Source organism: Malus domestica, chromosome 07 (assembly GCF_042453785.1).
Source record: "Malus domestica chromosome 07, GDT2T_hap1".
NCBI classification, from domain to species: domain Eukaryota; kingdom Viridiplantae; phylum Streptophyta; class Magnoliopsida; order Rosales; family Rosaceae; genus Malus; species Malus domestica.
Genome location: NC_091667.1, coordinates 5,605,560 through 5,628,314, shown reverse-complemented (window position 1 = coordinate 5,628,314; position 22,755 = coordinate 5,605,560). Strand labels below are relative to the sequence as shown.

At 40.9% G+C, this 22,755-nt stretch overlaps 3 protein-coding genes across 3 annotated transcripts; 1 reads left to right on the top strand and 2 right to left on the bottom strand.

Moving 5' to 3' along the window:
- Window positions 1-9,335: 9,335 nt before the first annotated feature.
- Window positions 9,336-10,142, bottom strand: LOC139197647 (uncharacterized). Its single transcript, XM_070825583.1, has 2 exons — window positions 9,692-10,142; window positions 9,336-9,592 (listed from the first exon to the last, which is right to left on the bottom strand). The coding sequence occupies exons 1-2, from the start codon at window positions 10,140-10,142 to the stop codon at window positions 9,336-9,338; spliced, it is 708 nt and encodes a 235-aa protein (XP_070681684.1).
- A 2,475-nt stretch (window positions 10,143-12,617) lies between these two features.
- LOC139187416 (protein RESTRICTED TEV MOVEMENT 2-like) lies at window positions 12,618-14,341 on the bottom strand. The gene is made up of 2 exons (XM_029105336.2): window positions 14,059-14,341; window positions 12,618-13,661 (listed from the first exon to the last, which is right to left on the bottom strand). Exons 1-2 carry the CDS (start codon window positions 14,234-14,236, stop codon window positions 12,703-12,705), a joined length of 1,137 nt encoding a protein of 378 aa, XP_028961169.1. The 5' UTR covers window positions 14,237-14,341; the 3' UTR covers window positions 12,618-12,702.
- A 1,529-nt stretch (window positions 14,342-15,870) lies between these two features.
- Window positions 15,871-22,755, top strand: LOC103438774 (uncharacterized). Its single transcript, XM_008377321.4, has 11 exons — window positions 15,871-16,078; window positions 16,617-16,863; window positions 17,579-17,783; window positions 18,067-18,157; window positions 18,279-18,424; window positions 19,052-19,295; window positions 20,251-20,355; window positions 20,524-20,706; window positions 20,992-21,202; window positions 21,384-21,876; window positions 22,470-22,755. Exons 2-11 carry the CDS (start codon window positions 16,638-16,640, stop codon window positions 22,540-22,542), a joined length of 1,977 nt encoding a protein of 658 aa, XP_008375543.2. The 5' UTR covers window positions 15,871-16,078; window positions 16,617-16,637; the 3' UTR covers window positions 22,543-22,755.

Here is a 22,755-nt window from a genome sequence, read left to right as displayed (position 1 = left end):
TGGAAGGGGAAAATGGGACAGACGACGAACGAGGATGGATGAGTTGGTGGGTCTCTGGGGAGAGAGAAGGGATGGAAGGTGAAGAGAGTGAAGGAGAGGGAGAAGGGTCGGGGGATGGGTTTCTAGGTTGGTGTTTTTTGTTTTTAATTTTTTATAATAGGATCAATATTATAATATTTTTAATGCATAAAAAATAATTATTTTTACACAAATTTGGCAGCCACGTCAGTTTTTAACAGGAAAATATAACGTGTGGATGCAAATTTTCTCCTCCTCGATCTTGGACGATTTTGCACCTACAAAACAACTAGCACCTTAGGTTAAGGCCAAAAGCCTCACGCGCCCACGATGAATGGGTGGGGCTTTGGCCGAAGAACCTCTGATGCCAAAGTTATAATTTTTAGAGAGAAATAGTGTTTAGAGTATTTGGGATTTTTTGCAAGAGGTTTGGAATGAGTGTTTGGTAAAAATGGGTGACTATTTATAGGACTAAGTTGGTCCACTTTTTCAAGAAAGTGGCCGGCCCCTTTGTGTGTTTTTTGGTGAATTTTTGTGGTTTAATTAGTCACTTTATTGGCTAATAAAATATGATATAAATAAATGGGAAGTTACCAAATTGAATGACTAGCTTTATTTGGGTAATAAAGTGGAGGAAATCAGAAAAGGTAGGGAAAAGAAGGGAGGGAATGTGGCCAGCTACTAGGTGGGAGTTTTAGGTTTTATTTTAGGTTTAATTAGCCAATTAATTGGCTAATTAAATATGAAAGGAAATGTTTTAGTACTTTATGGTATTGATTGGCTAATAAAAGGGAAGAAATGATGGAAAAGGTAGAAAAAAGGTGATGAATTAGGTTTTGAATGGGATAGCCGGCCCTATACTATTTTTTAGGTTTGAGTGGATGTTTCAAATTGATAATTAAAGGATGATTTTATGAGATATGGGAAGAATATATTATTTAGATAATTAATTAACTAAATAATATATTAGGGAAATTAAGTTTTGGAAATAATTACCTAAAATAAGATAATTTGGAATTGGTTACCTCTTCTGGAGCATTTTTGAATTGGTTGAGGATGATTACCCACTACTTGCGCGTAGGAATCCCGGTATGCCTCAAGGGTATTTTTGTCCTATTTCGTTCAAAAGTCCACGTGTCGCCTAGTGAATATTTTTGGCTCCACAAATGCCCCCACACCTGTTGAGCTGTTTGCAGAAAAGGGCAATAGGTGTAGAGATTTTCTTGCTTTAGGAAACTCTGAACTGCTTCCTATTTTGTTGTTGATTCTCTCTTTCAATAGGAAATTAAATCTTTCTAGGAAAAGGAAATAAATCTCCCCAAAGCTTATTTAAGTCCACCTTAAGTGGATTGTTAAATCAACTTTTAGAGAGAAACTTATTCATCCTTACAAGAGAAAAAGAGAGCTTAGAGGATATTTGTTCCCCCTCCTCTAGCAATCTTCTACGTCTTGCCCGTGTAAAGGATCGCTCTTCGTTGCTTCCAGGTAAGAAAAAATTGATTTTCTTGTCTTCTTGATTTTTTATTTTGGTTTTTCTTGCTGGGCGATGGTGAATGGATGATTAGCCAAGCCATGGGGCTTGGCAATTTGGCTGGTTCCTGCGGCTTTCAACTCTTTTTTTTTTTTTTTTTTTTTTGAAAACAACTCTCTAACAAATCTTCCTTATACTTTTGCAGAATTTTCAAGCATGTCTTCCTCGAGCCGCAAGAATGATGATGGTGCGCCCCCGTTGTATCATCAAGGCGGGTCTTTGAGCAAGATTGGCTACTTCAAAGCTGCTTATCTCAAGATTAGCTCCGACAATTTGTTTAGAGATTTTCTTGAAACGTATTGGCATGCCATTCCGTCGGGAGTGCGTGTGAGGCGAGTTAAGGATGGTAGCAGCCGGGAACCATGCAGTGGAACTCGGAGAGCTATCAAGTTCCATCATTACTATTTTGTGTTAGAGTTTACTTTCCCTATGCCGCATTTCTTCCAAGAAGTGCTTTGCTCTATGAAATGTGCGCCTGCCCAATGTTCCCCGAATGCGGTCCAAGTGATGGTGGGGTTCCACAATTTGAACCAATTCTTTGACTTGGGACTAACCACCAACGAATTTTGGTATTTCTTTGACATAGGTCGTATTGATGGAATTGGACAACTGCGAATTCGTCATAAGCTTTTTGATAATTCGAGTAAAGGAGATCATGATTGGGCCAAAGAGACTTTGGAAATAAGTGGAGAATGGGAATCTGATTCTTCTCCCGAGCTGCGTGTATTAACGGTCTTCATATCTGGTAAGCAGACTGCCTAGTCTTTTCGGCTGCTTTGCTTTAGTGCCAAATTATTCTTCAATTTTTTTATTGTCTTCCGTTTTTTTTTTTTTGTAGATTCGGAATTTGGCTCAACTCCTAGGGTTTCTCCAGACATGAAAAAAGTACATGTCGCTCTGGGTATCCCTTCCGAGTATCGTGAGTGGCGTTGGCTGCTTAGTCCTCTTCGTAAGGAAAAAGGTGGATTGCCCCCAGAAGAAGAAATAAAATGGATCAAGGCAGACGCGATAGCTCGTCCTATCACTGTGATGGAGCCTACTATCAATGAAGGTGGGAAAAAGAAACATTCCCCGCCTGCTCAAGAGATGCCTGCTGAGAAGAAAACGAAGACTGCTCATGGGGATTCTCCGGCTGCTCCCAAGATTGTGATTGACCTGACTTCCTCTAAGGGCGAGAAAGAACGAACTGCTACATTTGTGCCGGTAACGCCTATTGCTTCGAAGGCTACTAGCTCGATTGCTGAAAAAATTGCTCAGCGTAAAAGTTCTTTCGTGCCTTTGGTACCGAAGTTTGTGCCGAAGCATCCGTCCGAGACTAAACCTGGCTTACCCTTGAAGAGGCTTGCTACTATGAAGAGTGATAAGGTGCCCCTGTCTGCTAAAGTGGCGCCAAAAACTGCTTCCTCCGTTGCTGCAACCAAATCGTCTGCTGATAAGAATGAAGCTGCTCGCTCAAGCAGGCTTGAAGAATCCGCCAAGTCCGTTTCTGGGGAGGCTGCTAAGATTTGTGCGCTTTTGAAACCAGATCTTCTTGAAGACATGGATGTATGTGCTCAGTTTGTTGATGGCGTCAAAGAGATTGTTGGTCCGAGTCTTTTTGCAAAGCACACACCCGAGTATAGGAAGACTGCTCTGCTAGCCATGATGCAGAAAACAACAATTCTGGCAGCCGAGTCTATGTTCCTTGACCAAGAGGACACCAAGGCTGCTAAAGAGATGGCAAGAACTATGGCTGCCGAAGCTTATTCCTCGGCCGAAAAAATCAAGAAATTGGAATATGAGCTTGCTGCTTTAAAGGAATCTAATACTTCTGCCTCCACTTCTCTGCAGCTTGAGGCCGCTCACTAGGAGATCATGGATTTGAAGACTAGGCTTGATGCGATCCAAATAAAGAATGAAAGTGCAGAGAAGGAAATTGAGCGTTACATACCTCAGATTCAAGATCTTGAGCGTTCCATATCTGAATTTCGCTCTGCTGCTTATGCAAAGGATGAAGAATTGATTGCTACTTACAACCAAGCGATCCACTTCAAAAAGGTTGTTGACAGGCTTGAGCCTCAAGTGTCGGAACTTCAAAGTGTTTTGAAGACCAACGAAAATCTAAAGAAAGAAATTGAAGAGTTGCAGCGGGTTCGTGCTTGCCTGCTTGAGGAGAATGAGCAGTTGAAGAGTGAGAAAGATGGTTTCGAGGCTTCGCTTATTCAGAACCAAACTAATTTCTACAAGCTGGGCTATGTAGATCATCTCTATGGGCGGCCATCTAACTTTGAGTTTTCTGGTAAAGACTTCGAGACCTTCTCTATTTCTCCAGAAGACTTGCTCGATTTTACCTTTGAGTCTTCTATCGGTGAAATAGTTGGAGGAGTTGATACCCAGGCTGGAGCAGTCGAGGGTAAAGATTCGGAGGATGCCGCTGCTGAAAACACCAAGGCTGATGAAGGTGTAACGACCGAGCAGTTGGGAGATGTCCAAACTACTGAAGAGTAGTCTTCTAAGTAGCTTTTAGGATTTCCTTTTCTTTCCTTTGTTGCTTTTGCTTGAACTCCTTCGGTATTTGCTTGTTGTTTATCAATTTTGCTATAAAATTTAATAAACTTGCTTCTTTTGCTTTTCCCATCCTTGCTCTTTTTTTTTTATTTTTTTTTTAATTTTTTTTTTTAACCTTTAGTCCTTATAGGCCAGTGGCAGGCGCGCTACTTTTCTATAAGCAGACAAGCCCACATAGCCTATGCAGCCGTAGGTGTTGATGTAGAACTTTTGCAAAGTTGTTAACCATAGGGTTGGCAGCCGGATGCCTTACTTACAGAAGCAGACGAATCCGCGTAACCACTTGGCTATTCAACCTTGGCTCTTTCCAATTCCGTAGGCTGTGTAGCAAGTATCACAACACTTTAGGACTTGGTGTAGGTTATTCTGCGTTTGGCAGAGGTGAAGTTTATCGACTACGTAGCATGTCGGTAGTGGATAAAATCTTTGCGTGTGCACGCTAACTTGTTTAACCTTTCACAAGAATGTGCGGTTGCATAAGTCTAGCGTGGTTCTACTGCTCGAAGGGCAAGCCGTAGGCAGTCTTCTGGAAATCCGTAGGCTACCTTAGTGCACTCGGTAGCAGCTTTAGGTTTCCAGGGCAGCCGCCCATTGGGTGTGCTGCATAATGTGCCCCCTCCGTCTCTAGGGCCCGGTTCCCTGCGGATTAAGCCGATATACCCATAATTCTTCAACTAGCTAAGCCTTGAAACAGACCATTGTGGCTACTTCTAGGAATCCCGGCGCAAGCCATCATGCACCTAGTTATTCTAGGGCAGCCAAGCTCATCCACGTCTGGATATTCAGAGTGTTGAGTTTATCCTCCCGCCTTGGAGAGCACAGTTGGTCCCTTGGGGGGTGTAATCTTCTTTTGAAGTGCAGAAAGAAATAAGTAGTTGTAGACATATATTAAAGCCAAGTTACAAATTACTTTTGAATTTTTTATTGAAAAATAAAATGAGCAAATAACTTGGTTGCAAAACTGCATGATGATTGGATAATCCTCGGTTTACGAGGTGGTGCCCATTGAGCTGCTCGAGTCTTCGGGTCTTGATATAGTGTGAAATCACACATGGTATTTCCTTAAATTGTAGGCGTTCCATTGCTTCTCGATCTCTTTATCATTCATGGTAGCAAGAGTATAACTGCATTTGCCGCCGACTCTGCTGATCTTGTAAGGACCTTCCCAGATGGGGTCCATTTTTTTCGAGCCTTCTCTGCGGGCAGTGATGAAAGCTTTTCTTAGGACTAGGTCTCCGGGTTGGAACTGCCGGATCTTGGCCCTTTTGTTGTAGCTGGAAATGAGCTGCTGCTGGTAGGCTGCGATGCGGGTGATGGTTTGTTCGCGCCTCTCTTCTGCCAGATCTAAATCTGTGGCCATCTCTTTACTGTTCTGCTCAACGCTTGGCAATAGAGTGTTGATGCTTGGCACGATGATGTTGGGAGGTATGATTGCTTCCGAACCAAACGCCAAATAGAAAGGAGTTTCACCGATTGCTCGTCTTTTGGTGGTGCGATATGCCCATAAACATTCTGGGAGCTCATCTGGCCATTTTCCCTTTTTGTCGGTGAGGGATTTCTTGAGGCAGTCGAGGATCGTCTTGTTGGATGCTTCAGCCTGCCCATTGCCTTGAGGATATCTTGGTGTGGACATGTGTTGTTTAATGCCGTATTTTTGGAAGAACTTTGCCAAATCTTTTCCCACGAATTGAGGACCGTTGTCAGTAACGATGGACTAAGGGATGCCAAATCGGCAAATGATGTTCCTCCATATAAAGCGTTCTATGTCCATCTGAGTCGTGGTTGTCATGGGTTCTGCTTCTACCCATTTGGTGAAATAGTCGGTTGCCACGATCATCATGCATCTGCCCCCCGTAGCAGGCGGCATAGGCCCTACTAGGTCGATTGCCCATTGCATGAATGGCCAAGGACTCATTTACGGGTATAGCTCACTGGCGGGTAGTGCTGGTACTGGTTTGTAGCGTTGGCAGCGGTCACACTTTTGCACTAACTCCTTAGCATCTTGGTGCATGGTAGGCCAGTAATAGCCTACGTTAAGAGCCTTTTGGGCTAAGGATCGACCTCCAGAGTGATTCCCACAAACGCCTTCATGGATTGAGCTTAGAACCTTCAAGTCATCGGGAGGTGCTAGGCAGCGGAGATGTGGTCCGGTGTAGGATCTTCGGACGAGAATGCCATTCCACATATAGTAACGTGCCGACTTAATTTGGAGCTTCCTTGACTCCAATCTTTCTGTGGGTAATGTGCCGTTGACCAAGTAGTCTATAATTGAACTTTGCCAAGTGGGAGTTACACTAACCTGTGACATTTCGGCTATCGACTCCATCTCTATGCTTGGCTTGTCTAGATATTCCACCGGAATTGAGCGTTTGAATTGGTGGTCAAGGGCGGAGCCTAAACCAGCTAGTGCATCTGCATGTGCATTGTCTGCCCGCGGAACTTGAGTGAGAGTGTAAGTCTGAAATGCTTCAAGCTGCTGGCGTACTTTCTCTAGGTATTGTGCCATCCTTGGGTGTTTTGCCATGTATTCCCCAGTAGCCTGGCTGGTGATTAGTTGGGAATCAGAATGAATTGCGAGTTTCTTCACCGCCAAGTCTTTTGCCATTCGGAGGCCTGCTAGTAGAGCCTTGTACTCTGCTTTGTTATTGGATGCTTTGAAACCTAGAGTGATCGCCTGCTCGAGCATTGAGCCATCTGGAGTAACAAGAACTACACCTGCTCCCGAGCCTTTATAGTTGGATGCACCGTCGACATGCAAGTTCCAGAAATCTTTATTGGATGGAGTAAGTGTGGCTAAGGTACTCTCGGCTGCTTCTGGGGCGTCGTTGGGCCGCACTGTTGCGTTGCCTAGGCTAGGTTTGAATTCTACCACGAAGTCTGCCAAGGCTTGGGCCTTTATCGTTGTGCGAGGTTGAAAAACTAAACCATATTGGCCAAGTTCCAATGCCCATTTCATCACTCGTTGAGAAGCGTCCGGACCATGTAATATTGATCGTAAGGGATATTGAGTCATAACAATGACCGTATGAGCTTGAAAGTATGGTCTGAGCTTCCGAGCCGCAACAACTAACGCCAAAATTAATTTTTCAATCTTCGGATATCTTGTTTCCGTATCGAGAAGAGCTTTAGAAGTGTAGAATACCGGCAGTTGGGCCCCCAGCTCTTCTCGTATAAGAGCAGAACTCACTGCTACCTCGAAAACTGCCAAATAAATGTACAAATCCTCCGCTGCTTCCGGCTTGGATAGTAAGGGAGGTGATGTAAGATAATTCTTCAAGTCTTGGAAAGCTTTTTCGCATTCTTCATCCCATTTGTCTTTTTGTGCCCTTTTGATAGCTTTGAAAAAGGGTTTGCATCGATCGGTGGATCGTGAAAGGAAGCGATTAAGGGCGGCTGCTCGTCCGGTCAAGCTTTGGATCTCCTTCAAGGTAGTTGGAGATTTCATCTCTATGATTGCTTGGATTTGCTTGGGATGTGCTTCAATTCCTCGTTGGGTTACTAAGTACCCTAGGAATCGGCCTGAAGATACTCCAAACGTGGACTTGGTGGGGTTGAGCTTCATCTTGTACCTTCTAAGGATATTGAAAGTTTCTGCTAAATTACGAATATGATCTAATCGCTGCTTGCCCTTTACCATGATATCGTCGACATAGACCTCCATGGTTACCCCAATTTGCTTTTTGAACATCATATTTACTAGCCTTTGGTAAGTGGCTCCCGCGTTCTTGAGGCCAAAGGGCATGACCTTGTAGCAGTAAGTGCCTCGCTCTATCACGAACGCAGTTTTCTCCTTGTCGGGCTCATGCATGGCTATCTGGTTGTAGCCGGAGTACGCATCTAAGAAACTAAGCAACTGGTTTCCAGAAGTTGAATCTACTAATAGATCAATCCGGGAGACAGGATAATGGTCTTTTGGGCATGCTTTGTTGAGGTCGGTGTAGTCTACGCAAACCCTCCATTTGCCCTTCTTTTTCTTCATGACTAGTACGACATTAGCAAGCCATGCCGAGTGTGCTACCTCTTCTATGAAACCGGCCTCCAATAGTTTGTCGATTTCTGCCTCGATGATCGCTACTCGTTCGGGAGTGAAATGTCTTCTTTTTTTAATTACCGGTTTGGCAGTTGGATCGACGTGCAGTTTGTGGCAGGCCACCTTGGGGTCAATACCGGGCATGTCGGATGGTGACCATGCGAAGATATCTCGATTTTTCCTAAGGAAAATTGTGAGTTCTTCTTTCTCGTCTGGGCTTAGTCATGAGCCAATTTTAGCCATCTTTTCCGGCTGTTGGGGATCAAGAATGATGTCTTCGGCGTCCTCTTCGGGTTTCCATCCTATCTTGTCTGCTTGGGCGCCATCTTCTCGATCTACCTGCTGTAATTGCTATTTGGCAATTTCTTTGCCCTTTTGGACTCCGGTAACCTCTACGGGGGTAAAGGTCTTCTTCTTTGTTTCTTTCAACATTTGCACAGTGCATCGTCGGGATGAAACCTGGTCAGACTTGATCTCTCCGACTCCTCCTCCCGGGATGCGGAATCGGATTTTTTGATACTTGACGGAAGTGACAGCATCCAGCTTGATCAACCAAGGTATCCCAAGAATCCCATTGTAGGGAGACGGGTCACTTACAATCATGAATGTTTGCTTTGAAACGACTGGCGGTGTTTTTACGTCAAGTGTGATATGGCCAATGGCAGTTGAGGTGTGTCCGTTGAATCCAGTAAGTACCTCTGCCCGACGTATGATTGTACTTTCCAGGCCCATCTTCTGAATGACTGAAAGTTGAAGTAGGTTGACCGCACTTCCATTGTCAACCATCATCCTGTCGACTATAGCATGGGCTAGTTGGACAGATACTACTAATGCATCGTCGTGTGGGAAGTCGACTCCTTCCGCATCCTGCTCCGTGAAGCCAATGATAGGTCCAGGTTGGGTATCGACAGCTTGAACTTGTGAGATTAGTAAAGCCTGCTGGATCTTCCTCTTTTTGGAATTATTAGTGGCCCCCAAGTGCTCGGATTCAGCGAAAATGCCATTGATTCGAATCATCTTAGTTGGTGGCTCCTCATCTCCGTCTGCATTCTTTTTTGGCTGCTCAGCTGGCTTGTCCAAATATCTATCGACTTTGCCTTTTTTCACGAGTTTTTCTAGGTAGTTCTTCCAAGTGTAGCAGTCGTTGGTTGTGTGACCAGGACCTCGGTGGAATGCGCAATACTTGGTGTGGTCCAACTTGGAAGTATCTCATTTTGACTGTTTCGGCAACTTGAACCATGGTTCATTCTTGATGTCACGAAGGATTTGATGAATCGGAATTGAGAACTTAGAATAGTTATTGGTCATCGGGCCTTCTTTGGTCGTGGGTCGGTCCCTGCGCTTGAACTCCTGCTTGCCCTTGTTGGGTTGTTTTTCATCCTTCTTTTGAGCAGCTGCCAACTCTTTTCGAGGCTGTTTGGGAGCCTTTTCTGCTTGTCGAGCCTCGTCCCAAAGCGCATGCTTTTCTGCCAGAGCAAAGGAATCTGCTAGAGTTAGGTCTTTTTTCATGATCATTTCTCCAAACAGTGGGTGGTCTGCTGGTAGTCAGTTTTGGAAGGCTGCACTTGCTATCGAGTTGTCGCATCCGACGATCTTCGCCTTCTCTGCTTTGAATCTCTTCACGTAATCGCGAAGCGACTCTTTTGGGTTTTTCTTTACGTTGAACAGGTGATCGGACTTCTTCTTGATCGATCGATAAGATGAGTATTCTTTGGTGAAAACCAAGGAAAGATCATCAATATTCTGGATAGATCGTGCCGGCAAGGTATGAAACCAATTTTGTGCCTCGCCTTGTAAAGTAGTGGCTAATATTTTGCACATAAGGGCGTCATTATTCCAATAAAGGACCATCGCACTTCGGTAATGCTTTAAGTGTCTTTCGGGATCCCCGTCTCCTTTGAAAGATGTGAAGTGCGGCATGCTAAACTTGCGCAGAGGCTTTGCCTGCTCGATCTCATCCGCGAAAGGTGATTTGCTTATGTTGGTCATATCTCGCCTTAATGCCTCATCAACCATTTCGTTGCGCCGAAAATCACGCATCCGTTCATTGAAAAGCCTTTCTACCTCTTCTTGGATTTGCTTTTGTTAGGGTAGCGGAACCTTTGGCTGCCCTTGGTCTTTTTCTACCGGTCTAGGCTGCTCTTCTTCTCGCTCGGCTCGTCTACGCTGTGGCTGCAATGGATGAGATAGATTCCTAGCAGGCGAGGGATTTCTTTGCAGGCTACTGGTTGAACTAGAGCCGGATTGAATGATTGTTTCCTTCCATTTGTCAGGCTGTCTGCTCCGATGTGATGTGGAGAAAACTCCTTGTGAGCTTAATCGCGAATGAATGCTCTGCCTGGAAGGCTGCCCATGTTGATTATCAAAGCGTGGCCCCAACCGTGAATGTATACTTGCCCGTGGGCCTAACCGAGAATGCACGCTCCTCCGAGCGCTAAGAAGGGAGTATACGCTATTTCGGGGGCCCAATCGAGAGTGTGCACTGTCTGAATGCTCAACTTGTGATGGGTTGAATGGCTGTTTTCCAGGACGCTGCTTAAAAGGCTCATTGTCTACCTTTGTTCTACTTCGGGAAACTTCATCGTGGGCGCGTTGCATCTCAGTGCGTTGTAAAAGTTGATTCACCAAGGTAGTTTGTTGTGCAAGGGCGCTCGTCAATTCTATGACTTGTCGGGACAAATTTTGTTCGCCATTCGGATTGGAAGAACTTGGATGGAATGCACCTCCTTGAACAATAAAATGGTGGTTGACTCCAAGTGCGAGATTTGAGTTGGGGAATGTCAAATCTGCAGAGAAATGTGGTGAAAATGCCTCAGCTTCGATGATTGGTCCGGATGGTTGAAATTGTCTCGGGCCGACTTGGGAAATCATGAGAGCAGGTTGGGCTGCAGGGGCAGGTTGGATCACTGGGGCAGGCTGGATAGTTGGAGCAGGCTGGATCACGGGAGCAGGCTGCTCAATGCGCGGTGCACGTGAATGCGAGGCTTGGGCTTGGATCCACGTAAACTTGGATGGCACGGCTCGGGCCGTGGTGAAGGCTCCATGGACCTCGCCTCGAGTGGCTACCGAAGTAGCCACCGTGGTGGTTCCCATGGTGGCTGTGGTGAAGGCCCCATGGACCTCGCCACGAGCGGCTACCGAAGTAGCCACCGCGGTGGTTCCCATGGTGGAAGCTCGTGGTGATGATGCTGATCCCCTTATTGTCGCATTTTGCTTCACGGATCTCCGCAATTCCCTTTCTTGAATATTAGAATTTTTACTTGCGTAATTTTCTAAATTTCCAGCCATTATATTTTTCTTATACGTTTTATCAAAGAACCTTTACAAGTAAAAAATTCTAATAATAAGAACGTATGAAAAATATTCAAATGGACTAGAAAATAAAGAAAAAACCTTTTTGTGCGAGAGTCTTCTACGAGTATGGATTTCAACTCTCAATGAAAGCACCAATTTGTGGATGCAAATTTTCTCCTCCTCGATCTTGGACGATTTTGCACCTACAAAACAACTAGCACCTTAGGTTAAGGCCAAAAGCCTCACGCGCCCATGATGAATGGGGGGGCTTTGGCCGAAGAACCTCCGATGCCAAAGTTAGAATTTTTAGAGAGAAATAGTGTTTAGAGTATTTGGGATTTTTTGCAAGAGGTTTGGAATGAGTGTTTGGTAAAAATGGGTGACTATTTATAGGACTAAGTTGGTCCACTTTTTCAAGAAAGTGGCCGGCCCCTTTGTGTGTGTTTTTGGTGAATTTTTGTGGTTTAATTAGTCACTTTATTGGCTAATAAAATATGATAGAAATAAATGGGAAGTTACCAAATTGAATGACTAGCTTTATTTGGGTAATAAAGTGGAGGAAATCAGAAAAGGTAGGGAAAAGAAGGGAGGGAATGTGGCCGGCTACTAGGTGGGAGTTTTAGGTTTTATTTTAGGTTTAATTAGCCAATTAATTGGCTAATTAAATATGAAAGGAAATGTTTTAGTACTTTATGGTATTGATTGGCTAATAAAAGGGAAGAAATGATGGAAAAGGTAGAAAAAAGGTGATGAATTAGGTTTTGAATGGGATAGCCGGCCCTATACTATTTTTTAGGTTTGAGTGGATGTTTCAAATTGATAATTAAAGGATTATTTTAGGAGATATGGGAAGAATATATTATTTAGATAATTAATTAACTAAATAATGTATTAGGGAAATTAAGTTTTGGAAATAATTACCTAAAATAAGATAATTTAGAATTGTTTACCTCTTCTGGAGCATTTTTGAATTGGTTGTGGATGATTACCCACTACTTGCGCGTAGGAATCCCGGTATGCCTCAAGGGTATTTTTGTCCTCTTTCGTTCAAAAGTCCACGTGTCGCCTAGTGAATATTTTTTGCTCCACATAACGGATGTATTATATTGAAATAAAATAGTACGTTAAATATGAAAGTAAAATTTTTTGAAGATGTTGTATGAGGTTGTAATAGATCTCAAACCTGAGGTGGTAAAATGAATGTAAAAGCTGTAATACTTGTTTATGTGTTTGTGTAGTATCTAATAAAAGATTTGTAATGGAATGTGAAAATATGCCGGCCTTAGTTTTTGCCTTTCCCAGAGGACCACATATTGTAGGATGCAGAAGCCCCTAGTGCGATAAAAACTAGAATCGTTGCGCCCATATTGATCAATATCTTCTTCTCTTCATCATTCATCCTGCTTCCGAGATGTTTCATACGCTCATTTGCAGCAGCCATCACATGTGCGGCAATAGAACCCTCATCTTCAGCCTTCCCTTTTGCTTTTTTCTGATCCTTGTTTTCAACCCCCGTTCGATAAACACTCTCGACAGAAGCCTTTCCTCTCTTTCCATCCTGACCACCCTCTTCAGACTTAGTCTCGGCTTTGCTTGTTTCCGGACTAGTCAACGGTATCAACCTCTTCTCATCCCTTTCTTTTTCCTTCTGGATCGATGAAATTGGTTTTGGAAGAGCGTCATCCTCTTTATCCTTTCGTGCTTCTGTCTCAACTGCAGTGCCTTTCGGATGAGCTAATGGAGGACGACCATTCTTGTTAACCATTTCTTTTTCATCTCTGGTAGTGAAAGAAGCCTTTTCTGCCTTCGACGCGGCAGCAACAGAAACTTCCTGAGCACTTGTCTTGCCCCCTTGTTGTTCACCTTGAGCAGAAGCAGCAATTTTTGGTATGATAGCAGTTTTTGGAGGGCCTGCCGATGTTGTCAAACTGGGCTTTGAAGGAATTAGGTCATCTTGAACTTTGTGTGTCTTCGGCTCGGCCGTGGTTGCAGCAGTTTTTGGTGGTGGCTCCTTGATAGGTTTGGCTGTTGCAGTCCATGTGATGACTTTCTTTGGTATTGTAATGGTAAGAATCCCATTGCTAAATTTGCCATGAATTTTACTTGCGTCGCAATTCTGTTGAACTGGAAATGTTTGGTTGAAACGGCTCCATTTGTTGTCGCCGAGAGGTCTTTGTCCATAAACCCTAATCACACTAGGGTTTTGCATAAATTTAATTTTAGCCTGCTCCTTCACAAAACCTGAAGATAAACCATATATTTTGCAACACGTGAGTTAGGTCAGTTCAGTTGTTTAGTGAGTCGAGAATTCTCCCAGCTCTCTATAAAATAATGTAGATTGTTAATATAATACCAACGTAATTTGATACAATTAATTAATTTTAAAATAACTAAAAACCGCTTTCAAATCATAAAAAGCGCTTATGATCATGTTTGGTAAAAAAAAGTTAGAAGTGTTTTTGGGTTCAAAAAAGCACTTGCAATTTTATTAAAAATTTTGACGTGCTTCTAATAAAAGCGCTTTTACTAAAGGTGCTAATGAACAAAAATGTCTTGTAAAGAAGCAATTCCAAATGAGTGCCCAACTTGACTAAAGAGTCCGGTAAAGAAAGAAAGTAGGAAAAGAAGAGGAAGAGACCAGGCAGATGAACTTGTACAATGTGAGCTTCCTGCTCTTCCATCAATTCAAAGTGGGGCTGGAAATCTTCATAAATGGTACGATGGGATTGTCTTGGGCGGGTATTAGCACCAGAGGTTCGGGATCGGTCGTTGGATTCTTGTCCCGAAGACTTTCGGTTCGAGATTTGGTATGCCATTTTCGGTTCATCCCAAACGTCTCTCTCTCTCTTCTCTTTCTCTCTCCTGTTTGCCTACCTTTTGTTAGAGACTGTATTATTGGTGCTTGGTTTTGGGTTTCTTGTAGGAATGTTGGGTGGCCTGCGTGACAATTTATATGGGGGGAGGGGGGATTGGGGAGTAGAGGTTTCTTATTAGTGGGACTATTCCTCTTCCAATATTCCTTTTTGGTTGCTTTGGTTTTGTGGTGTTTTACGATTTCAAGCGTCCCTTGGTGTTGTACGAGGTATAACCTCACCTGCAAACTAAAACTAAAGCTGGTTGGTTGCCCTTACCCATCAATTAGGGTTTTATCTTCCTCACTTCTTTCATTTTCTTTTTACAAAGACGTTATTGTAAATTGCTCTAATTTTCGGCAAGTGATATTTTGTTAACCTCCAATAAAATTTATATTATTAATATATAATTTAATAATTGTATTTATATCGTATCGTATCCTCAATTTTACAAATTTGTTGTATTATGCCGCTGTATCTGTGCTTCATAGGTCATACTTAAACACATTTGCATGAATTTGTGTTAATGGTGCTATCCAAATATTTATTTTTACTTCTCACACAACCCTTGTTAATTTTTGTATGTTAATCTTTTTCAATTTATTTGATTTGACGGTCAAAAATTAAAATGGATGTGTAGACTGGACAACCCCAATTTGTATTGGATGGGAAGAGTCTGCAAGCCTGCATGAAGGAATCGAATTGAAACCTGGGGTGGGCTTTGGATTTGACCTTGTACTGACTGTAGTGGGAGGGTGAGAAGGAACCAATTGTGCAAACAAGAATTCAAGTGGCCGGGCAACATAAGGTGGCCCATTCAAACCAAGTGGGCTTCAAACCATGTCACATTTTTATTGACCTAAAACAAAAAGTGATTATTGATAAATGGTTAATTAGTAAAGATTTCATCCTGACATGATCTTCAATACAGAAGAAAAAGTTCGGGAATTACTAAATATGGAACCATAGGGTTGCATTCAATCCTAAAAAAAAGGATTTAATTGAGTATCGTGGAGTCAAATAATTTAAGCCAAAATATCAAGAGTGAGACTCACAATGAATTTTCTGTCACGTCGTAGTTTAATGTCAATTCTCGTGTCAATATTATAAAACATTGGGCTAAACTATGAGGTAACAACGAGTTCTGATAACGTTTGCATTAACTTGTCTATTTTAGTTGAGGAGAGTTTTATGGGTAAAAAAGGTTCTTTTAGGATGATTAGGTAGGAATTAATTAGGATTAAGATGAGAATGGTGATTTACGAAAAGCCACGTTCAGGAGATTCTCAACATTCCCACGTTACTCTCACAAAGGTAAAGTTACAACTGCACAAACCAACCGATTAAAATTTCAAACCCACGTTCTTTTTTTCCCTTTTTACTTTAATAAATAAAAGAACACCAGAATGAAAGAGCAAAATATTTGAAAAGAAAACCACCAGTGGAAGCCAGACTTGTGGCCATGAAGAGATTGAAATACTTCTATGAGTCTTTTCGGCCATTAAAAAAAATAAATAATCGTGACTTGCTACTGTTGTTCCCATTTTCAAAGATAAAAAATAAAAAAAAATAAAAAAATTCAGATGACGACACAAGTCAAGACTCTTCCTTCCTCTTTCTCTCTCTAATTAATAATTATAAATCGGCTTCTTCTTCTTTGTACTCGCTGCCTGAGCGAGCTGCCTATAAAACTGAAATTCATTCCTTTCAGTTGCATTAACGCTGCTGAATACTGATTCCTCATCTCTCTCTCTCTTTCTCCTTCTCTCACACACTCTCTCTCTCTTTCCTTTTTACACTCTCACTGTAAGATCTCTCTCTCTGTAAATCACAATGCTGCTCTTTTTCTTCTTTGATTATATATATATATATATATATATATATATATATATTAATTGTTAATGCTGGAGTATTTGCTTTTGTTTTAGCATCTGAGAATTTTAGGAAGATTAAGACAGTGAATTTTTTTATTTTTTTATGTTGAAAATATTTGGATTTATATGGTTGCTGTATCTTGCTGGTTCCTCATTATATAGATTGTGTTTCACATGATCTCCGATAAGAGAAAATATAATAAGCTACTATCAGCAACTAGGATTTTAAATTTGGAAAATGATTGCTTTGGGGTCCATTCAGATTATTATTATTATACAAAATAATTGTATGTAATTTAATTGATTTTAAAAATATAATGTCCTTGTGCAACAAGGACAATCACATTCAACAAAAACTCTTTGCATACTTTTTTCCGTGTCTTGCATTTTCTCAGCCACCAAACAGATATAATGGTTAGAACAAATGATGGGCATTCTGTAATTTCGCTCTTTCGTGTTTGGTTTACCAGAGTGAAAGGGACCGTGTTACAATGGCTTGGGTTTCGTTACCATTGGTGGGTTTGTTGTTGGTTTGGTGGTGGATGGGTTTTGTAACGGTGAAAGCCGATTACATCAAGTACAAAGATCCATCCCAACCACCGGCTGCTCGAGTTGGAGACCTTCTTAGTAGAATGACTCTTGAAGAAAAGATTGGTCAGATGGTGCAGATTGATAGGAGTGTTGCCTCTGTTGATACTATGAAAACTTACTCCATTGGTAAGCCAACTACCTTCGACTGTGTCTGATGTACATCAACGTAAATTGTTTCATTTCTAGTGTCTGTGCAAGCTTCAAGTAACTGCATTTTGTGTCGCATAGTCTCCGCATTTCCTTCCTGCTTTAGCTTCAAACCAAGCTGTTAAGTGACTTTTGGCACAACTCCATTCTTGTGTATCTTTCTTGTGGACTTTTATCTTAATAAAAAGGTGCTCACGCATGAGATGGGGTGTTCTCTAGTGAATTTAATTTATATATACAAATGTATCGGTTGAAGTGGCTAAAGGAAGGGGTGCAGTTGGTAGAAAATCCCTGCAATCCATTTGGGGTTGTCCGGCAGCGATAGATGTTTGTGCATAGGATGTTTGAGGTGTCAATATTAGGAATTTGTACTTACTGTGCAACTTTTCCCAAACATATGTAAAGATTCCTGCTTTGTTGACACCAAAAAAAAAAAAAAAAAAAAAACCACACATTTCATCTCTTTATTGCATTTCACTAAACAGGAAAATATCACTTGACTTTGGAGGGAGTAAAAACGTATCCGGTTATGAGATTGGTTCTTCTTTATTCAATTAGCAAGGCTTGAGATTGTTCTCCTTTTCCCCCCATGCTTGGTTGCCTTGGAGGGAGTAAGACTCTCTGTACAAAGAAAAATATTGAACACAATGAGTTGATAAGACAGTTGAGTGATGATGTCTGTTGGTTTGTGCAGGTAGTGTATTGAGCGGTGGTGGCAGTGCACCACTTCCAGAAGCTAGTGCTGAAGACTGGGTTAACATGATTAATGAATTTCAGAAGGGAGCTCTATCTAGTCGTTTGGGCATTCCAATGATCTATGGCATTGATGCTGTTCATGGACACAATAATGTCTATAATGCTACAATATTTCCGCATAATGTTGGGCTTGGAGCTACCAGGCAAGTAAAAATTTCAGATTCGATTTGCTTCGTTTCACAACATGATAGTGCATTGTTGTATTTTTACACAAAGGATGAGATCTATCACTATCTTTTAAAAGAAGCACTCTATAACTGTATAACTACAACAAGGATCCGTTAGAGTCAAATCCCTACAAGTAAATTTCTGTCCTACTCCAGCAAGCTTTAAAATAACTAACCACGCATTTCAAAATCCTTTGAGATGTTTTCCATTTAGTTCATTGAATGTGTCTTCTTCCTATTAAATATTTCCAGTATACAGGGACCCTGATCTGGTACGAAGAATTGGTTCTGCAACTGCTCTTGAAGCCCGAGCTACTGGGATTCCTTATGTATTTGCTCCATGCATTGCGGTAAATAACATATTGCAAAAAGGATTTATGTGTTCTGCATTTTCTTCTTTTACGTGGATAACGATGTCCTTATTTTCTCCATCTGGTGACTTCTGTGCATTACCTGGAACTTCCTATATAGGTATGTAGAGATCCAAGATGGGGTCGATGTTATGAAAGCTACAGTGAAGATCACAAAATTGTGGAGGAAATGACAGAGATTATTCCAGGTTTGCAGGGAGATATCCCTGCTAATTCTCGTAAAGGAGTGCCATATGTTGGTGGAAAGTATGAATTTATGAAAATAAGCATACTTCTATCTTTTCTTTGTCTTTTCTCTGTTCATTTTAATTTTAATTTTCCGTTTGTTTGATTTAAAAGATACAGTCATACCTTAGTATTGTTCCTGATCTTAATTTACTTGATTTTGTGAGTAAGAAAGATAATTTTACTCCTCTGGAAAAAAGAAAGATAATTTGGAACATATATCATGTTTTTCTAGTTATGAATTCAATAATAAATAAAATGAATTTACTGATTCCTTTATTTATTTTCCCCTTTATTTTCTTTAAATTTTGGTTGATGTTTGTTGCTGCTATTAAGCTTTTATAGAACAATGATAAACTTAACAATCACAATTGATAAAAATCTCTCCACAGGTCTATCTCATGGTTTGCCTTACATGATGCATAAGTGAACCATGTATATCGTATCCCACAAAGATAGCCAGTTTACTAAAATATTTTCCTTATTAATATTCTTGTACTTCAATTATTTATTTGTGAAAACTCTGCTTCAAGTTTCAACTGCTGAAATTATATGTTAGAAGTTCACCTCATGTTTGCATGTTTGCTTCTGTTACTATACTCAAGCTTTTAGTGATTCCTGGTATATTTTTTATTTATTATGTTGTAGGAAAAAGGTTGCAGCTTGTGCAAAGCACTTTGTCGGTGATGGTGGGACAAGCAGGGGCATTAATGAGAACAACACTGTGACTGACCGGCACGAGTTGCTTAGCATCCACATGCCTGCCTATTCTGATTCGATCATCAAGGGCGTCTCAACCGTGATGATTTCCTACTCCAGTTGGAATGGGGATAAGATGCATGCAAACCGTGATCTAATTACGAACTTCCTCAAGGGCACCCTTAAATTTAAGGTAGCATTTTATTTACTTTTATTTATATCCAAGCTTGTTTACCAAGATTTGATGTAATCATGAAACAAACACACCCCAGTGTTTAACATCTTACCATCAATACAAGAAAGGTTTCTGGTACCAAAATTTTGCATATTGCAATTATCGGTAGTTTTATTTGTGTGGTATTCTCTTCCTCGACATCTTATAGCTTGAATCACAGGATTTCAAAGTATATGTTCGTAATCGTGACTAGTTGACTGCTTTTTATAACTGTTCTTGCCCTCAGTCTATTTTTATTCTTCAAATACTTGTCAGTCTTATCTATTTTTCCTCAACATTGGGTATTTTCCACATGTTGGCCCCAGCATGTTTAATCAAATTCAAATTACTTCCACATTACACATTAATGTGATTGATTTTTTTTTTTTTTTTTTGGGGGACATTGCCTAGTGGTTAGCATAATTCTTCACTTTCCTATGTTTACACTTTGTCTATATATGGATTCATTGCATTTACGTATTCTTGTATTTCCCGTCTAACATCATCTTCATTTCATTGCATTTTTCGAACTTGTTTCTTGACTGCTCGGTGCCCAACGATGTTGTCAATACAGATTGTTGTCTTTGTATCCATCTTACTACATTCAAACAAACGTCTGATGCAGTTTTTGCTCATCACTCTAGATACAATTTATGAGCTGGGCATATATCAATATTGTATCACTTATATGATTTATCCTGATTTGCATCAGTTCTCAATTTTTAGTGTCTTTAAGCTTCATCTGTGTTAATGAAATGAAATTTCAGATTTAATACGAAACTAAGATATAAATTGATAATATTACTCATCTTCTATTCTGGTTGTTATTGGTCTCACAATAGGTGTGGTGTGCTTCATTTTGGCTATTGTACGTTTACCTGTGTTCTGCACAGTTTCATGCTAACAGCACATTGTGTTTTGGTGGAACATTCAGGGTTTTGTTATATCGGATTGGGAGGGTATTGACAGGATTACCTCGCCACCACATTCAAACTACACATACTCTGTCCAAGCTTCAGTTCTAGCTGGAATTGACATGGTTCGTGTCTTATTTTATATAAAAACCTCTTACAGAAATGAAAGAAGATAATAGCGTCTCTGCTACACTGTAGTCAGTGAAACAATGAGAAAAATAATGCATATGTAATAATTTTTTTTTCTGGGTTTGCAATTATAAAATCTGAAGATGGTTCTCTGTGTTTTGAAGGTCATGGTCCCTTTCAATTATAAAGAGTTCATTAATGATCTCATTAACCTTGTCAAGACTAACGTGGTTCCAATGGATCGTATTGATGATGCTGTGGGAAGGATTCTACTTGTCAAGTTCACCATGGGTCTCTTTGAGAACCCTTTGGCTGATCTCAGCCTAGTCAATGAGCTTGGAAGCCAGGTCAGTTTATCAAAGATAATCAAATATCAGCATTGCAATTCTCATGTTGGTCATTTGATTGATGTATATAGTTCGATAAAGTTAGAATGGACAGTCTTATTGAATCCAATTTTTCTAGTTATCCTTTTGCAATTGGTGTTACATTCAATGGCCAAGATGTCCAAGTTCCATGGTCTTCCCTTCTCAATTTTCAATGTTAGCAAAGACTAAAGAGTTAAGTTTTTTATTTAGTGACTAACTGATATGAATCCATCCTTTTTGTATTTTATTTTTTGCCATTACTAGGCTCATAGAGATTTGGCAAGGGAGGCTGTCAGAAAATCCCTTGTGCTTTTGAAGAATGGGAAAAGCAAGAACAATACAGATCCCGTCATACCTCTTCCCAAGAAGGTGTCCAAAATTCTAGTTGCCGGCGGTCATGCTGATAATCTGGGTTACCAATGCGGTGGATGGACAATGGCATGGCAAGGATTCAGTGGCAACAACTATACAAGCGGTATAGTCTGCTTTCATGGCTATATTAATAGATTACATTTCCTAAACTTCTCTTCAAGTATTATTTCATGCACTGGAATATGTCCAAATACATTTCAATCACTTTTTTTTTTTTTAAAGAATGTTTAATTCCAGGAAACTACTTGAGCAGTGATCTTGACAGACTTTGTTTTCATGATTAGGGACTACGATTCTTGGTGCTATAAACTCAACAGTTGACTCAAGCACAGAAGTTGTCTACAGAGAAAATCCTGATGGCAATTTTGTTAAGTCCAACAACTTTGCATATGCTATTGTTGTGGTTGGTGAGCACCCTTATGCTGAGACTTTGGGAGACAGCACAAATCTAACAATGGCGGAACCTGGCCCTAGTGTCATCAGCAATGTGTGTGAAAGTGTCAAGTGCATTGTTATCTTAATTACTGGCAGACCTATCGTAATTGAACCATACATTTCCTCGATTGATGCTCTGGTGGCAGCATGGTTGCCAGGCTCTGAAGGCCAAGGTATTACTGATGTCCTTTTTGGCGATCATGGATTCAGCGGAAAGCTTGCAAGGACATGGTTCAGAACTGTAGATCAACTCCCAATGAATGTTGGGGATTCACACTATGATCCACTTTTCCCGTTAGGGCATGGACTTGCAACTGAGTCAGTCAAGCAGCTTGTAGCGAGGTAACATTTCATACATGTACATCTGTATAGGACCATCGTAGGGACCTTGTATTCCACCATATAGGACCTCTTATATATTTCACTGTTTTCCCCTTGTTTTGCACCAGAACATGAGGGTCCTATACGGTAAATAATGGTCTCTATCATCCCGTTTGCTATAAACGGGATCACATGAAGTCCTCTATGTGATCCTTCTACCCTTTTTTTCCATTTGAATTATATGCTTTTCACTACTGTTTGATGCATTCCTGGGAAGAGAGAGGAATTCGGTTATTGTTGGCTCATGTACGGTTGCATTTCTTTCATGGCGTTTGCTTTCAGTCCACCTTGCTATTTCTTGCATTTGAACATGGGACAGCATCTTTGCACGTTTATTTGTGGGTCGGTCTTTAATACAATAAAACTTAATGGTAAAGAAAAAGAAATGAAATAATGCAAGGGAGTTGAGGCCGGTGGTGGCTTCTAGGTTTCAGTCTATATCTGTTACTACCTATTGTTTTATATCATTCATGAATTCCGGTGTAATATAAACAGAAGGAAGAACTGGTTACTAGTAACGAACGATACTTATTACAGCTATCTGATGTCTGCAGGTCAACCTCAGCTGGTGCTGTTGCAAGGCCATGCATATTTGTCGTCGTGGTTGCTCTAATTCTGAGCTTATAGTTTAGAGGTGTAGTTTTGGACACAGCTTATGCTTATGGACCACGGTAGAAGAAGGAAGGGAAAAGCTTGAGGAACCTCTGCTGGATTTGACATTAGGTTTGACTTCAATGTCGCTACTTTTGAGTTAATTAGAAAATTTATAAGCATTCATTGTCGAGCCATTTTAACGATTACATGTAGAAGCTTTGGCTAATACATTGAATTTTTAATTTA

Bases quoted from the DNA above. Each gene is read 5' to 3' on its own strand.
- LOC139197647 (XM_070825583.1), bottom strand. From the start codon at position 10,142: ATGGTTGATGAGGCATTAAGGCGAGATATGACCAACATAAGCAAATCA. The intron at 9,593-9,691 runs GTGCAGCCTTCC...TTGCTCTGGCAG, and splicing joins ATGCGACAACTCGATAGCAA to AAAAGCATGCGCTTTGGGAC.
- LOC139187416 (XM_029105336.2), bottom strand. From the start codon at position 14,236: ATGGCATACCAAATCTCGAACCGAAAGTCTTCGGGACAAGAATCCAAC. The intron at 13,662-14,058 runs GTCTCTTCCTCT...GTTTATCTTCAG, and splicing joins TGTACAAGTTCATCTGCCTG to GTTTTGTGAAGGAGCAGGCT.
- LOC103438774 (XM_008377321.4), top strand. From the start codon at position 16,638: ATGGCTTGGGTTTCGTTACCATTGGTGGGTTTGTTGTTGGTTTGGTGG. The intron at 17,784-18,066 runs GCAAGTAAAAAT...TCCAGTATACAG, and splicing joins GTTGGGCTTGGAGCTACCAG to GGACCCTGATCTGGTACGAA. The intron at 19,296-20,250 runs GTAGCATTTTAT...TGGAACATTCAG, and splicing joins AGGGCACCCTTAAATTTAAG to GGTTTTGTTATATCGGATTG.